This window comes from Streptopelia decaocto (assembly GCF_964273445.1).
Source record: "Streptopelia decaocto genome assembly, chromosome: 7".
In the NCBI taxonomy this organism is placed as follows: Eukaryota; Metazoa; Chordata; class Aves; order Columbiformes; family Columbidae; genus Streptopelia; species Streptopelia decaocto.
The window spans coordinates 2,503,193-2,519,387 of record NC_138661.1 but is presented as its reverse complement, the minus strand read 5'-3'; the positions used below and the strand labels follow the sequence as shown (position 1 = coordinate 2,519,387).

The 16,195-nt window shown below is 45.4% G+C and overlaps 1 protein-coding gene across 1 annotated transcript in view; it reads left to right on the top strand.

The window, feature by feature from the left end:
* SOS2 (SOS Ras/Rho guanine nucleotide exchange factor 2) overlaps positions 1-16,195 on the top strand; it is a 60,769-nt gene extending 44,574 nt beyond the window's left edge. Inside the window, exons 13-23 of the mRNA XM_082058012.1 lie at positions 619-722; positions 2,388-2,607; positions 3,531-3,650; positions 5,110-5,272; positions 5,929-6,046; positions 6,558-6,730; positions 7,152-7,268; positions 9,112-9,373; positions 11,398-11,439; positions 12,527-12,636; positions 13,725-16,195. Coding sequence (XP_081914138.1) covers positions 619-722; positions 2,388-2,607; positions 3,531-3,650; positions 5,110-5,272; positions 5,929-6,046; positions 6,558-6,730; positions 7,152-7,268; positions 9,112-9,373; positions 11,398-11,439; positions 12,527-12,636; positions 13,725-14,210 — 1,915 coding nt within the window. The 3' untranslated portion in view covers positions 14,211-16,195. The remainder of the gene's footprint in view (positions 1-618; positions 723-2,387; positions 2,608-3,530; positions 3,651-5,109; positions 5,273-5,928; positions 6,047-6,557; positions 6,731-7,151; positions 7,269-9,111; positions 9,374-11,397; positions 11,440-12,526; positions 12,637-13,724) is intronic.

Sequence of the window (16,195 nt, the reverse complement as noted above, 5' to 3'; positions counted from 1 at the left end):
CTGTAGTTCACTTAGAAAGGTTTATTAGTGGTCTGAGAAAGCGTAGAGGAAAAAATGAAGAGGAAGTTTAGTGTTGTCCTTAAGGGAAGTACTAGATCTAGTACGGCCAGTTGTGTAATTAAAAAGTGGTAAAAGTAGCGCTGGACACTTGCAACAACTTCTAAGCTGCAATTTGTGTATAGGAAAGACACAACTACAAATTTGTTTCTTAACACATGGGAGATTCTAATTAAATTTTTCGGTTAAAACAAACCAAACACACCCCTCCCCTGAAATTTATATTAGAAAGACCAGTTTTGTCTGATTTTGATAATTTTTTTCCTCTTCTGAAACCACCTCATCACTAGCATTCTTTATATCAGATTTTCTTTAAGAAGCACCGAACTACGTATGATAAGACTGGAAAATTAGGTTTTAAATACCTGGGGACTTGTGTGGTCACTGGTGCGCCGCTTGGTCTTTGTTCTGCCCCTGTGTCCGGTGTGTTTGGACAGTCATCAACTACATGAATCGTTAACTCGTTTTTTGTAGAATTGTCTTTCATTTAGTGTTTACATGGGATGAGCCTCAGAAATCCCTGAAAACAAAACATAATATTTCCTTTTTTTCTCTCCTCAGAGTATTGAATGTTTTCCGGCACTGGGTAGAGCACCATTTTTACGATTTTGAGCGAGATCTGGAGCTACTCGAGAGATTGGAGACGTTTATTTCCAGTGTCAGAGGTACAGTGTCGGTCCTGTTGTTCTTCCCCGTTTGGGTACAACCTGCCAAGTTCCAGGCATGAGAATATCTTCACACACATGAGTAATTGTAATGCTTTTAATTGAGCTGTTGGTAAGACTCTCCCTTCCATGAACGAGCTTTGGCCTGGGTGAGACCACATCTGGAACATTGTGTCCAGTTCTGGGCCCCTCAGTTCAAGAAGAACTGCTGGAGAGAGTCCAGTGGAGGGCAACAAAGATGCTGCAGGGAGTGGAGCATCTCCCATGTGAGGAAAGGCTGAGGGAGCTGGGGCTCTGGAGCTGGACAAGAGGAGACTGAGGGGGGACTCATTCATGGGGATCAATATGGAAAGGGGGAGTGTCAGGAGGATGGAGCCAGGCTCTTCTCAGTGACAACCAGTGACAGGACAAGGGGCAATGGGTGCAAACTGGAACACAAGAAGTTCCATTTAGATTTGAGAAGAAACTTGTTCCCGGTGAGGGTGGCAGAGCCTGGCCCAGGCTGCCCAGGGGGGTTGTGGAGTCTCCTTCTGTGCAGACATTCCAACCCGCCTGGACACCTTCCTGTGTAACCTCATCTGGGTGTTCCTGCTCCATGGGGGGATTGCACTGGATGAGCTTTCCAGGGCCCTTCCAGCCCCTGACATTCTGGGATTCTGGGATTCTGGAACCTGAACACCTACCAAAAATTCCTTCATGCGTGACGATGTTTAACTTTCTGGACAGTAATGTTCCTCCTTGCCCCACTCTACAATAGTCTTGGTAAAATTCAGACCATCACCTGTTTTTATAGAGAATTCCTTCCATTTTGCTTCCTGAGATTATTTTTTCTATCTTGTTCTTTTCTCCTTTATTGAAAGTTCCAGCTGAAAATCATCTTTTTAGGAGAAAATCCTTGATCTATTTGGTATCACGTCCTCATGAGCAAGCCCTTACAAACTTGCAGATTGGGTTTTTTTGGCAGCCTATGTGGAGGGCAACAGAGTTGGCCTGTCCATTTTAATCAATATCCTGGTAATTAGAGACTTTACTTTCCAGATTGCCATACCGCGCATTCCGAGACAAATGTAGGGAAGGGTAGTTTATCTTTTGCAGAGCTCTCCGTACTATCTATTGCTGACCAGAGAGGAATAACTAAATTTGGGTTAGCCTTTTAAAAGGCATTTGTCTTGAAGGCACTTCACGCCTTGTCCATTATTTTGTGTACTGTAACTATTGGAGCGATACCGTAAATACGTTGTTTCTCTAATCTTTTTGTTCAGCATGTTGGAAAGATCGCACTTGAATCTTCTTTACGTTCTTTTAGTTCTTCTCTAAGTAGGTGAAGCAAGCAAAGTGGGGAGCTTGCAGCTGAAGGCAAAAAGTAAAATACAGTGTCTAATGTTGCTTTGATCCAGTCCAATCTGGCAGTAAATGTGTGGTTAAACACAACCGGCACCCAAAAATGAGTTCACATGTGGTTGCGTTTGCCAACTGATGCAGGTGCAAGAACCCACAAGCAAAACCAAGGAACTACAAACTGAATTAATTTGCATCCAGAGATGCAGAATTTTGAGCGCACGTTCACATATTCTGGGGTTTGGTTTTATTAGGCTCTCAAAAGTCAGTTAAGATGGTATTTTAAAAGCGTGGTGTGTTTTTTATTTAATGGCTTCTGTTTTGCAGGAAAATCCATGAAGAAGTGGGTGGAATCGATCGCTAAAATCATCAAGCGCAAGAAGGCGCAAGCCAACGGCATCAGCCACAACATCACCTTCGAGAGCCCGCCGCCCCCCATCGAGTGGCACATCTGGCGCGTGGGGCACGGCGAGGCGCTCGACCTCATGACGCTGCACCCCATCGAGATCGCCCGGCAGCTCACGCTCCTCGAGTCCGACCTCTATAGGTAGGGACTGAACTAATACGTGTCTTTTTTAATTATTATTAGATCAAGAAAGAGCCTGGAGTCAAAAGTACATGCCCTTGACTTTCAGAGTTTATGGGAAGAGAGTTTTTTTTGTTTGATATCAAAATACGCAAGGAATCAAAAATTATCTCCATATCAGCCTTTCAACAACATAAATAAGTACATGAAGGACACTAAAATCTTAGGAGTAGATAATGTTAACTTGTATTGTCTCCTTGTTAAATCAAACTCAGTGTTACATTATCAGAAACGCGTGTTGCGTCATAAAAAGAGAACACAATTGTCTCTGCTCCTTTATAGCTGCGTAGCAAAGGTGTTAGAAACATATTAATGTGCTACTGGTACATCAAGGTCCTCTGAGCTCATTCTGAAGAGTTTTTTTGGTTTGGTACCATAAGTATTTCACAGTTCCCCAGCTCTTGTGTTACCCATGATAAATAGAGCTGCCCTTGATGTTTCGCTGGGTAGAAATACTTTAAAGTCGTATAAAACTTTAAGATGAAGCATCCTTTTGTGCTTCAGTGCCAGCAGGTTTCTGTTGAAACAGGCCATTTTTCCAGCAGGTTGTTTCAGCTTCTTGTTATAAAAACAATCGTAACTGTCTATAAGTTGCTTTGTTACGCTTTCAGGAAATTAAACTCAGTCCTTTGTAATTTTCTTATCTGAAAATGCTTATTCAAAAATGCCAATTTCAATTAAGATAAAGACATAGTTCCCTCTCTAGTCAAATGTTCATCAAAAAGTTATTTAAAGTAACTGTTTTGCAGGAGATTAGATTGGATTGTATTTGGGAAATATCAAGTCGTGATTAAGGGGAAGAAATAATCTCTTAATGCAAACACAGAACATGCAATTATTATTTGTACTGAGCGTTCTTCTGCATCCTGCTTTGTCATTATCAGGGCAGTGCAGCCTTCTGAACTCGTCGGTAGCGTGTGGACTAAAGAAGATAAGGAAATTAACTCCCCGAATCTCTTGAAAATGATTCGTCATACTACAAATCTCACCCTTTGGTTTGAAAAGTAAGTGCAGGTGGTGACAGTGCGGTGGCGTTAACTCCTCCGGACATTCCGAGAGAAGCGTTTATTTGATTTCTGCTGTTGGAATTCTTTTGTCTTGGATCTTGAGATGGCTGTGGAGTATTACAGCAAGTTCAGATTCTGGTTCGTGCATCCTCCCTCTTCCTGAGAATGAAAGATATTTTTTCCACTTATGTCCATTGTATTGTTCCCGTTACGTAGCTGATTCCAATGGGATGAAGTTCAACAAGGCCAAGTCCTGCACTTTGGCCACAACAACCCCCTGCAGCGCTCCAGGCTGGGCACAGAGTGGCTGCAGAGCAGTCGGGCAGAAAGGGACCTGGGGGACTAATGGACAGGAAGCTCAACATGAGCCAAGAGTGTGCGCAGGTGGCCAAGAAGGCCAATGGTGTCCTGTCCTGTATCCAAACCAGCATGGTCAGCAGGACAAGGGCAGTGACCCTTCCCCTGTGCTCTGCATTGGGGAGGCCACACCTGGAGTGTTGTGTTCAGTTCTGGGCCCCTCAGCTCAGGAAAGAGATTGAAGTGCTGGAGGGTCCAGAGAAGAGCAACAAGACTGGGGAAGGGACTGGAACACAAGACCTATGGGGAGAGGCTGAGGGAGCTGGGCTTGTTTAGTCTGGAGAAGAGGAGGCTTAGAGCTGAGCTCAGCACTCTCTAGAACTACCTGAAGGGCAGTTCTAGCCAGGGGGGGATTGGGCTCTTCTCCCAGGCATCAGCAATAGGACAAGGGGCCATGGGCTTCAACTCTGCCAGGGGAAATTGAGGCTGGAGGTGAGAAAGCAATTCTGTGCAGAGAGAGTGGTCAGGATTGGAATGGCTGCCCAGGGAGGTGCTGGACTCACCGGCCCTGGAGGGTTTGAAACTGAGATTGGACATGGCACTTAGTGCCATGATCTAGTCAATGGGCTGGAGTTGGACCAAGGGTTGGACTGGATGATCTCTGAGGTCTTTTCCAACCCAGTCCATTCTGTGATTCTGTGTGTGATTCTGTGTATGTACATACTTAACCCAGCGAGTTCAACATGCCACTGTAGATACTGTTGCTACATATTAATAAAAATGCGAACTTGATTAATTTTTGCCAGCTAATCAACCATTGGAGCATTAAAGGAACAGTCCGCCTATGCTGAGACTTTATCATTGATTAGAAAGAATGAAATCAGCTCTTGAAATGAAAATGAACTTGAAAAACCTACTTATCCTGGATCTCGCTTAGAGTTTGCTTTATTATTTTACAGGATATTCGAAAACCTTCCTTGGCTTTCCAAACTCGAACATATGTAAGATGCGATTACATGAATTTGCGCTTGAGATTCTTGAGAGAGAGCCAAAATGTGCATACAGGATGTACCGCGCGGTTTTTTGGCTTGGAAGATGTTGCTGTAGTAGCTGGCAAAATGTCAGGTTTTATTGATCGCAAATGATGTCTTTGGATCAGGTGCATCGTGGAGACGGAGAACTTCGAGGAGCGGGTGGCTGTGCTGAGCCGGATCATCGAAATCCTGCAGGTTTTCCAAGATCTGAACAATTTCAATGGCGTTCTGGAGATCGTCAGCGCAATGAACTCCGTGTCGGTGTACAGGCTGGATCACACCTTTGAGGTAAGTGGAGCCTTTCAGCAGGTGTTTTCTCACATTGATTCGGCCCAAAAAGGAGAAACGCCGCGGCCATTCCATTGTTAACCTGACCGAATGAACCTGTTGCTTTAGTCCAGCGTTTTAGGGGTATCAAAGAGAATCCTAGGGCTGAGAACCCTGGACTGGGATATTTTAACAGATTTCAGTCCATCAGAGTCTCAGAAAATCTATTTGCTGAAACGGTTGAGCTGGTCAATAGTAAGAGGCGACTGCACAAGCATTGACTCGTTTATTTATTTGCCAAGGAAAAAAAATGCTTATGATTTGGCAGCAAAGAATAGAAAAAGAAACATGAATAAAAATTGAGTTTTGTATGTTTTCAAAAGGCCTTGAAGTCAGTTTCAAAATTAAATCTTTAATTTTTATTAAGTTTTAAAGCCAGGATTGTGTTTGTAAGTTGATAGACAAAATAAATGGTCTGTTTACAGGAGTCTTGTGATTCCCGTGACTGACCTGATAGTGCTGGAGTCCAGAGCGAACCGTTTACAAAAGAGGTTCTTTCCAATCTGAGTTTCAGTTGCTCAGTTTTGCTCAGAGAGCTACAAACTGGCCTTGTTTCTGCTGACAGTGCTATTGAGAAGCTTTGCATCCCTGTCTTTGTTTTTTCTTTGACACCTTAGGCACTACAGGAGAGGAAAAAAAGAGTTTTGGATGAAGCGGTAGAATTAAGTCAAGATCATTTTAAAAAATATTTAGCTAAGCTCAAGTCAATCAATCCACCCTGTGTGCCTTTCTTTGGTAAGTACCCCCAGGGCAGCTTCATGTTTTGTGCTGGCAGTTTGGGGTTTGGTTAATATCGCTTAAAGTGTTCAAGGTTGCATTTAGCTCTAAAAAATCTGTAATATAACGTGCGACTTTGACTTCTTAGGTTTGTAATGTTTAATTTAGACTTGGTGTCTTTTATAGAAATTTCTTTTTCTAGTTCACTATACAGATTTCTGGTATCACATTGGTATGAATATTACCTTACTTAATGAAACACCGACTCAATATTGCTGATGGGATTATGGTCATGACCTGAAAATGGTTTTTTATTATTCTAAACTCAGGATCTCATGTTAAAACATCTTACTTCAATAATATATTGTTCCTATGTAAAAAATGCAGGCTTGAGTAATTTTTGCCAGCTAATCACCTGTTAGGCCATTAAAGGGAATGCTCTACCTATGCTCAGACTTTATCATTAGAAAGAATGGAATCAGCTCTTGGAATGAAAATTAACTTCAACCAACACTTCTTTCTTTATCAGGAATATACCTAACAAACATTTTGAAGACAGAAGAAGGGAATCCCGACTTCCTTAAAAGACAAGGGAAAGAATTAATTAACTTCAGCAAGAGGAGAAAAGTGGCTGAAATCACAGGAGAAATTCAGCAGTATCAAAACCAGCCTTACTGTTTACGGATAGAGCCAGAAATCCGGGTAATCCAACATTAAACATCTGGTTTTGGGGACAGGAGGGAGGAAAAGAATGTACACAACAGCACATTCTCAGATAATCTTGTACTAGGCCTGATCTTGCCTGAATAGTGACCGTCAGAAAAGGGGGGACGGTGGATTATAGACCACAAGGTACCACAGCAAAGCGCGGCCACAAGTGGGGATTTACTCGCTTCAATTCCACGTTCTGGATCTTGTTCATCCACTTATTGTTCTGTAGATGCTATCGGAGATTTTTATTTTAGCAACAAAACAGAATGAATAAGAAATACTGACTAAAGAGCACAACTTTTTGGAGAAAAACCAGTTGCCTTTAACCTAAAATGCATTTAGTACATTTAGTCCTTCATAAAAATTCTGCGTATGTTCTTTTTCAACTATTATCGATGCTTGTTTCATTTAGAAATTCTTCGAAAATCTCAATCCTATGGGGAAGATACCAGAAAAAGAGTTTACGGATTATCTGTTCAACAAGTCATTAGAAATTGAGCCTCGAAACTGCAAGCAGCCGCCTAGATTTGTAAGTCTTGTCCTGCAAGTTCAATACCTAAAATCCACTAACGGCTGTGAAAAAGGATACATAGCTAATCCAGTAAGCCGTATAGATTTCCCTCAGAATTCTACACCATGAGATGATCTAAAAATACTTGGATTTCAGGTGTTATCACAGAATGGACTGGGTTGGAAGAGCCATCAGAGATCATTGAGTCCAACCCTTGGTCCAACTCCAGCCCATTGACTAGATCATGGCACTAAGTGCCATGTCCAATCTCAGTTTCAAACCCTCCAGGGCCGGTGAGTCCAGCACCTCCCTGGGCAGCCATTCCAATCCTGACCACTCTCTCTGCACAGAATTGCTTTCTCACCTCCAGCCTCAATTTCCCCTGGCAGAGTTGAAGCCCATGGCCCCTTGTCCTATTGCTGATGCCTGGGAGAAGAGCCCAATCCTGGCTAGAACTGCCCTTCAGGTAGTTCTAGAAAGTGCTGAGCTCAGCTCTAAGCCTCCTCTTCTCCAGACTAAACAAGCCCAGCTCCCTCAGCCTCTCCCCATAGGGCTTGTGTTCAAGTCCCTTCCCCAGTCTTGTTGCTCTTCTCTGGACCCGCTCCAGCACTTTAGTGGTGTTGATCACTACCAAAACCTACTGCCTTCGCTTTATTTTAGAATGAACATTTTTTTCACAAACCAGAAAGTATCACAGTTTAATTTTGGTTTGTTTGGCATATAATCATTTCATAGAATGTGCAATAACATTTTTCATTTCACAATATCAAAAAAATCTTATAAAATATGACTTGAAATATCGATTGTGTGCTTCACCAGTGTGTTTTCTTTAAGTAGAAGTTAATTTCTGATTTTCTTTTGTCTAAATATTTTGCATTGTTGCAGAAGTTGAAATACACCCCAGAATTTATAAGGTGCAGCCTTCTTTCTGAACAAAATATAATTCCATTTAAAGGTGTAACAATCTTGTTTTTTAACAAAATACCTATTGGAGCCCAGAGCTGCTTTTTTTAAACAGATTGTTCTTTAGAACGCTTGAGTGTTTTATACATTGTAATTGTACTTTTGAGTAGCTGGAGACATCTGTAATTATGGGGACAGCTATCGATCATTTTAGCAATCTTCTGATAGAGGAATGAGTAAGAAGGTATTACAAATATGGCAAGAAAATGACAGAAATCGCTGTTGCAAAATGCTGCTTATGGTAGTTTCTCTAAAATATTTCCTAATAGAGGTATCGAGCATTAAATCTTTCCAGTTCCTGCTTCCCAAATGAGATATTTATATTGGAATTTCAGGAAAGTCCAGTTCTGGGCACTGTCTGGCGCAGTCGCACTTTGATCTGTGCCGCGTTCCACACGAATCTGAGGCTCCTTTTGTTCACAGCAGTGACATGTGCGTCAGAATTTCATCCTGAATAACCCAGAGGACGTGGACAAGGCGCATCTGAGGGTGTCCTTGCCCTTGGACGCGCGTTAGGGACCTGGTGACCTCCCGTGGGACCAGCGCAAAGTGTATCACGCTGCTGCTTTGAGGCTCTTTGCAGTGTGGGGACACTTGAAATCATTCTGTCTTCCCCAAGGTTGGGACTGTGTTTTGTCCCCATTGGGACGCATCTGAAACTTGACTCGTCATTCTTCACAGCTGTGGAAATAAAGAAATAAAACTTAAAATTATTAAGTTGGTAAAAAGATTCATTAAGCCATAACTTTTCAGTAAACTCTATAGATAACAGGCTGAACCTTAAGTCAATCGTAGAAAGGCTGTAACACCATTTAAAGTGTATTTGCTAAGTACTTTTAAAATTATGTCACAGAGACGTGGCTACTAACGGGCTACTAACCCGCTGTACTTTTTCCAGCCCAGAAAAACAACGTACCCCCTGAAATCTCCCGGGATAAGGCCCAACACGGGCAGACACGGCTCCACGTCGGGCACCGTGCGCGGTCACCCGCTGCCGCTGGAGAAGGAGCCCAGCAAGATCAGCTTCAGCCGCATCACCGAGGCGGAGCACGAATCGACCGTGTCGGCACCAACCTCGCCCAACACGCCGTCCACGCCGCCCGTGTCCGCGTCTTCCGAGTTCAGCGTCTTTCTAGACATCGATCTCAACAGTTCTTACGGTAAATGCCATGCAATGTGTTTTATTGATTGTCGCTACCGTCCCTCAGGCTTGCAAAATGTATTGTGTACGCCAGCTTTTTAAAAAATGTTGCAAAATTTAGTCGTGGAGTATGAAATTGTACCAGTGTTTCGTGCAGGGCAGTTTGGAGATCCCTGCTGTAAGTAGTTCAATCACAAGTGGCGTTTCCAGGGGTTTTGCCCGCTGGAGCTGAGGCAATCTGTACGGGCCGTATGATCTACCTTGACTTCACTAAAGCATTTGACACAGTCTCCCACAGCATCCTCACAGCTCAACTGAGGGAGTGCGGTCTGGACGATCGGGTAGTGAGGTGACTGTGAACGGGCTGAAGGGAAGAAGCCAGAGAGTCGTGGTCAATGGGGCAGAGTCCAGTTGATCCTGTATCCAGTGCAGGGCCTCAGGGGGCAGTGCTGGGGCTGGTGTTATTCAATATATTCATCAACGACTTGGACGAGGGAATAGAGTGACTGTCAGCAAGTTTGCTGGTGACACCAAGCTGGGAGGAGCGGCTGACACTGGAAGCTGTGCTGCCATCAGAGACCTGGACAGGCTGGAGACTTGGCGGGGAAAAAATTAATGAAATATAACAAGGGAAAGTGTAGAGTCTTGAATCTGGGCAGGAACAACCCCAGGTTCCAGTATAAGTTGGGGAATGACCTGTTAGAGAGCAGTGCAGGGGAAAGGGACCTGGGGGTCCTGGGGACAGCAGGGTGACCATGAGCCAGCACTGGGCCCTTGTGGCCAGGAAGCCAATGGTACCTGGGGTGGGTCAGAAGGGGGTGGTCAGTAGGTCAGAGAGGTTCTCCTGCCCCTCTGCTCTGCCCTGGGGAGACCACACCTGGAATCTTGTGTCCAGTTGTGGCCCCTCAGTTCCAGCAGAACAGGGAACTGCTGGAGAGAGTCCAGCGCAGCCACCAAGATGCTGCAGGGAGTGGAGCATCTCCCGTGTGAGGAAAGGCTGAGGGAGCTGGGGCTCTGGAGCTGGACAAGAGGAGACTGAGGGGGGACTCATTCCTGGGGATCAATATGGAAAGGGGGGAGTGTCAGGAGGATGGAGCAGGCTCTTCTTGGTGGCAACCTATGGTAGGACAAGGGGCAATGGGTGCAAACTGGAACACAGGAGGTTCCACTTAAAATTGAGAAGAAACTTGTTCCTGGTGAGGGTGGCAGAGCCTGGCCCAGGCTGCCCAGGGAGGTTGTGGAGTCTCCTTCTGTGCAGACATTCCAACCCGCCTGGACACCTTCCTGTGTAACCTCATCTGGGTGTTCCTGCTCCATGGGGGGATTGCACTGGATGAGCTTTCCAGGGCCCTTCCAACCCCTGACATTCTGGGATCCTGTGATTCTGTGATGTCCCTGTAAAGCACAACTGTGCGTGTGTTACCACATGTGGCACATTGGGGAGAGAAACAAATGGTGCCGAGGTCCCGGCATTCACACAGCACACCTGTGTTTCTGGAGCGCACCTGTGGCTGAACATGCTCTAGCGATTCTGGTTTAATTTCCTTTGAAGAGGAATCCAGTCGGTGTGTGCTGAGATGTGAACCGAGGTGCCAGAGTTGGGGCACTCGCTCCGTCTCGATTAAAAAAAAGACATTCTTGGTTCAGACATCCTGATAATGCGCCCAAGCGCATCCTTAGTCTTTAAATCAGCCTGAGAGGTCTTGGCCCTGCTCTAAGGGGGCTGCAGACTTGGCCTAAATGACCAAAAATGTTTATATGGTAAATGCTAAGGGCTCTGGGGCTGCGGGGGATTAAACAACAACGGGGTCATGTCAGAACAGAGTAGAATAGTGAAGTTTAATGCCCAGCTTGGCTTAAAATCTCCAGTTCAGGAGCATTTTACACAGGAAAGTTTAATTGATGGTAGCAGTAGGTAAACCTGGAGATGATGGTGATCTCTGAGGTTGTTCACAAGCACACGTTATGTGCTGCAGGGCACTTGTTCTGTCTGGAAGGCCTTTAATTGATTTATTTTATTTTTATTTATTTTCCATCGAACAGGTAACAATAGCATCTTCGCTCCCGTCAGTTTGCCACAGTCGAGTGAGTACCGTAACTATTAAATCTTTCATTTAACTCTGCTTTCCTGCTTTCAGGAGAGCTGAATGGGAATTAAAATCCGCAATCTGGGATGAAAATGTGGGTTGTGTTCATTAGAGTTCCAGCAGAATTTTATTTTTGTACAGTTTTTAGCTGAAAGCAGTTTGTAAAGTCTAAAAACTGTCTGGTTTTGTTTTGGATTTTTACCCAGGCTCTGGCATGATTTTGCTTCTATTTTGAACGTCCTTGATGAATATTTTGTTTGACTAATGCTACGAATGAAGCAACCTGATAATTTTGTATTGCCACTTAGTGAAAATAATGGTTCCATTGCTGAGAAAGAAGAGGTACTTTTTGTACCACGGCTGTGAGACGTGTCCTGACTTCATCTGTGTTTGCAGCTTCTCTTTTTGCTCACTTATCACACAGGCACATACATGTTTTTCATAATATGGTTAACATTTTAAATTGGAGAGGTGCCTGATGTATTGATACAAAAGTCACAAATACAGGTTGGGGGGTTTGTTGTTTCTTAACTGTGGGGATTTTTTTTCCCCTCTGTAAATAAGGATGGACTAGAAATGTCCTAAAATGCTGTAAGAGTTAATATCATGTGTTCTGTTCAGCGTGTAACTCTCCTGCCTCAAAAGTGCTGCAAACCTGTTAAGGAAGCCTCTCCATTTCCCAGTTTGAATGTGTATCCATACGGCCGAGAGAACAAACCTTCCACTCCAGAATAATTGAGGCATGTGGGCAAAGTGCAGGCGTTGTGGCAAACGGGGCGAATTCTGCAAAGCAGAGAGGATTGCAGAGGTTACTGAAGTGCTCACCAGGAGTTTGCTTCGTTTTTCTGTCCATTAGTGTTGCCGATTAACTGGTGATGCTATCTCTGGAAATCAGAGAGCTCTTGGTGGGGGTATATCTGATTAAAGAAACAAATGAGGATTTCACGCAACTGACGTTAATGGTTCGTGTGGCTGTTGAGCACAAAGATCTGTTTATTTGAGTCGCTCCTAGTTTGGTTTAATGTTCTAGAGCATGTTCCTCAAGGGTTGCACAAGCAGTAAAATATCCGCTTTTCCCTCTGCAGAGACTTTCTTCAGCTCCTGGGGCAGCTTTCCCAAACTGAGCGATGAGCCTCAAAACCCTCCTCCGCTTCCCCCACGAAAAAAGATGGATCAGGACGCTTCCAATGCCAAGGTATCGCTGCTTTCCGTGGAGTAACTTGGATAATAAACCAGGGAATGTCTGGAATCATAGAATAATTTAGTTTGGAGATGAAATATAAGGTCATTGAGACAACCATCTAGCCAAGCAGGAGAGGAAACAGCCTCAAGTTGCGGCAGCAGGGGTTGAGGTTGGATCTGGGGAACAATTTCTTCCCCAAAGGGCTGTGGGGCATTGGAACAGGCTGCCCAGGGCAGTGCTGGAGTCACCATCCCTGGAGGGTTGGAAAGACGGAGATGAGGTTTTCAGGGACATGGGGCAGTGCCAGGGGTGGGTTTGGTTGGACTCGCTGATCTTGAGGGTCTGTTCCAACCAAAATGATTCTGTGACTTTAAAACACCTTCAAACGCAGTGTTCCAGTTGCCCTTTTAAAGTTTCGGGTTCCCAGTGTCCAAACTCTTACTCACTACTTTAGGAGCAGGGTGGTCACATTCAGATCAGAGGTACGGCTGTGCCAGTGTCGCATTTCTGCCAGCAGCAGCAATCCACAGGATCGTGCATCTGCCCTGGGGAGACCACACCTGGAATCTTGTGTCCAGTTGTGGCCCCTCAGTTCCAGCAGGACAGGGAACTGCTGGAGAGAGTCCAGCGCAGCCACCAAGATGCTGCAGGGAGTGGAGCATCTCCCGTGTGAGGAAAGGCTGAGGGAGCTGGGGCTCTGGAGCTGGACAAGAGGACACTGAGGGGGGACTCATTCCTGGGGATCAAGATGGAAAGGGGGAGTGTCAGGAGGATGGAGCCAGGCTCTACTCGGGTGACAACCGATGGTAGGACAAGGGGTAATGGGTACAAACTGGAACACAGGAGGTTCCACTTAAATTCAAGAAGAAACTTGTTCCCAGTGAGGGTGGCAGAGCCTGGCCCAGGCTGCCCAGGGAGGTTGTGGAGTCTCCTTCTGTGCAGACATTCCAACCCGCCTGGACACCTTCCTGTGTAACCTCATCTGGGTGTTCCTGCTCCATGGGGGGATTGCACTGGATGAGCTTTCCAGGTCCCTTCCAACCCCTGACATTCCGTGATTCTGTGATTCTCACAATGTCTTCTGCTCTGTAACGTTGTAGGGAAGTTTAAAACCGGACGACGACCCTCCGGCGATTCCACCTCGGCAGCCGCCTCCTCCAAAGATCCAACCCCGCGCTCCCGCTTACGCCGGCCCCTTCGAGCAGCCACTGCACAGCCCTCCTCCTCCGCCCCCCCGCGACCCCCTGCCCGACACCCCGCCGCCCGTCCCGCTGCGCCCGCCCGAGCACTTCATCAACTGCCCGCTCAGCCTGCAGCCGCCGCCGCTGGGCCGCGCGCCCCGGGAGCCCGAGCGGCTGCGGGAGCCCAGCGCCGCGTCTCCCGGCACCCCCCCGGGCACCCCCTCGCCCCGCGTCCCGCGCCGCTGCCACAACAGCCCGGGCCACCCGCCCGCGCCCCCCGTCCCGCCCCGGCACAACTCCAGCCCCCAGCTACCAAAACTGCCACCAAAGACTTACAAAAGGGAGCTCTCCCACCCTCCTTTGCACAGACTGTCTTTGCTAGAAAACGCAGAAACTCCTCAATGACCTTAGCCATAGTAGTCATTGACACTGGAATAGTATTTGTAAAGTTTTCCTTTTGTTTTTTTTTTTATTTATTCATTCAAAAAGCAGTGTATTTTAATACTTTCACAAATTATGCTCTTAAAGTGCTGCTGATCAAAACAAAACCCAAGGTTTCAATTGGAAAAGCACGTCTCCACCCACTCTAGCCTAAAGCGGCAGAACCACCCTCAGGTGATCAGCAGCACGGCCTTGGTTCACACCCTCAGTGCCGACAGTTATGCCAGTACACAAAATATATCTTTTTGCACTGTAAACTACACTAAATGAATTTAAACTGACATCGTTTAATTGCACTGAGCCAAAAAAGAAAAAGGTGCGACTGTGGATTTTTTTTTTTCAAATTTGAGCACTAGTGGCCTTTTTTTTTTATTATTTAAAAGAAAAAAGAACAACGGGATGGTTTCACAACACGAGGATATAGAGTGTTACCGATTTTAAACCTCTGGCCACTTGCCTTCTAATTCTGTGTAAGCTTGGAGGTTCGTGAGTGACCGCTACTGTTCTCGAATATTTGAACGCCGTTGTCTTAATCGCCATTGATTTGCTGCTGAAGACAAAAAAAAAAAAGGTAAAGAGAAAAATAGGTTGAAATCTAAATACCAAAATATTCAGTTGGTCTTGATTATTTCGAGAAAGAACGAACAAAGCCTCCCCGTCTCGGATACTGGAAAGGATCCCTCGTCCTTCGCATGCATCTTGTTCAGATGTGCCTTTTTGTTTCGGTGGGCGAAGATGTCTTAAGCTAAAGAGTTGTTTGTCTACTGTTCTGGAGAACAAAGCTATACGCCATGTATGTACAATTGTTTATATTGTATATTTACAGATAATGCTAGTAACCTGTATAAATTTAAGTGACTCGAGGCCTATAATACAGTCTGCTACTCTTGCAATCTCGTACGGTCAGAAGTGTTTCCTCTGGCAGGAACAGCCTTGCCTTCCAAACCTCATAACTTTCTTTAGAGCTCACTTAACTTAATCGTGAATCCGTTTTGGAAATTGGTAGCATTTAAACCAGCAAACACTTAAAGCTTTATTAAACTTTTTAAACCGATAAGCGAATGGAACTTTTATTTGCCAGTTGAACTACTTGTTTGAACTGGTGCGAGTGAGTCTGTTTTACTGGTAGTACTGTAGCAGCATTTATAAAGTGGCCAGAAGCCACATTTTATTTACTGGTCTGTGGCCTTTTACTGTGCTTTGTATCAGAGTTCTTAACAAGATTAATAAATCACCCCAGTCTTAATTTGTAAGAGCTTGAGCAGTGCGTGTTCCTTGCAAGGGCAAGCTGGGGAATTGCATTTTAGGAGCTCTTTGGCAATCCAAAGTGCCTCAGTTTTCCGACAGCTCTCCGGGAGTTTAACCTTTAAGCTGCCAACCCCTCAGCCTCTGGAGATGGAGATTTGTGGTGGGATTTGCAGCGGCTCCGGCTCACGAGTCACACTCCAGCTTTCCACCAGCCTCGCCTGCGTCGCGTTCCCTCTGGAAAAGGAGACGTGATAACCCCGGGCACGGGGGCTCATTTTCCTTCATCTTGCCATCTGTCTCCTGGACCATCTTCTACTGCCTGTCCCCTTCGTGCTCCGTTCCTGAGAAAGAAGAGAGGGACAGGACGCCGAGGCCGTTCGTGCAAGGGGAAGAACAAATCCATAAAGGAGAGTCGCTTCGTTTTGTAAAAATAACATCCAAGAAGTCCCAAATTCGAGCCGGATGAACTGGAAGAGCAGTAAACGGATGGTGCCTTGATTATGGGGTTTTGCCTCTGCAGTAAAAACACAGCTCATAAGTCTTCTGTAAGTTTGGGAAGAGCGTTTCTGTTGGTGTCCAGTGGAGAAATTGTGCTCAGTGAAGTACTTTCTCCCGGCTGCTCTGCATAGAACAGACCAGCTGTCAGCTTTCACCCTTCCAGTGAGCTGCAGAAAAGCCAAACAAGTGAATTATTTAATCTA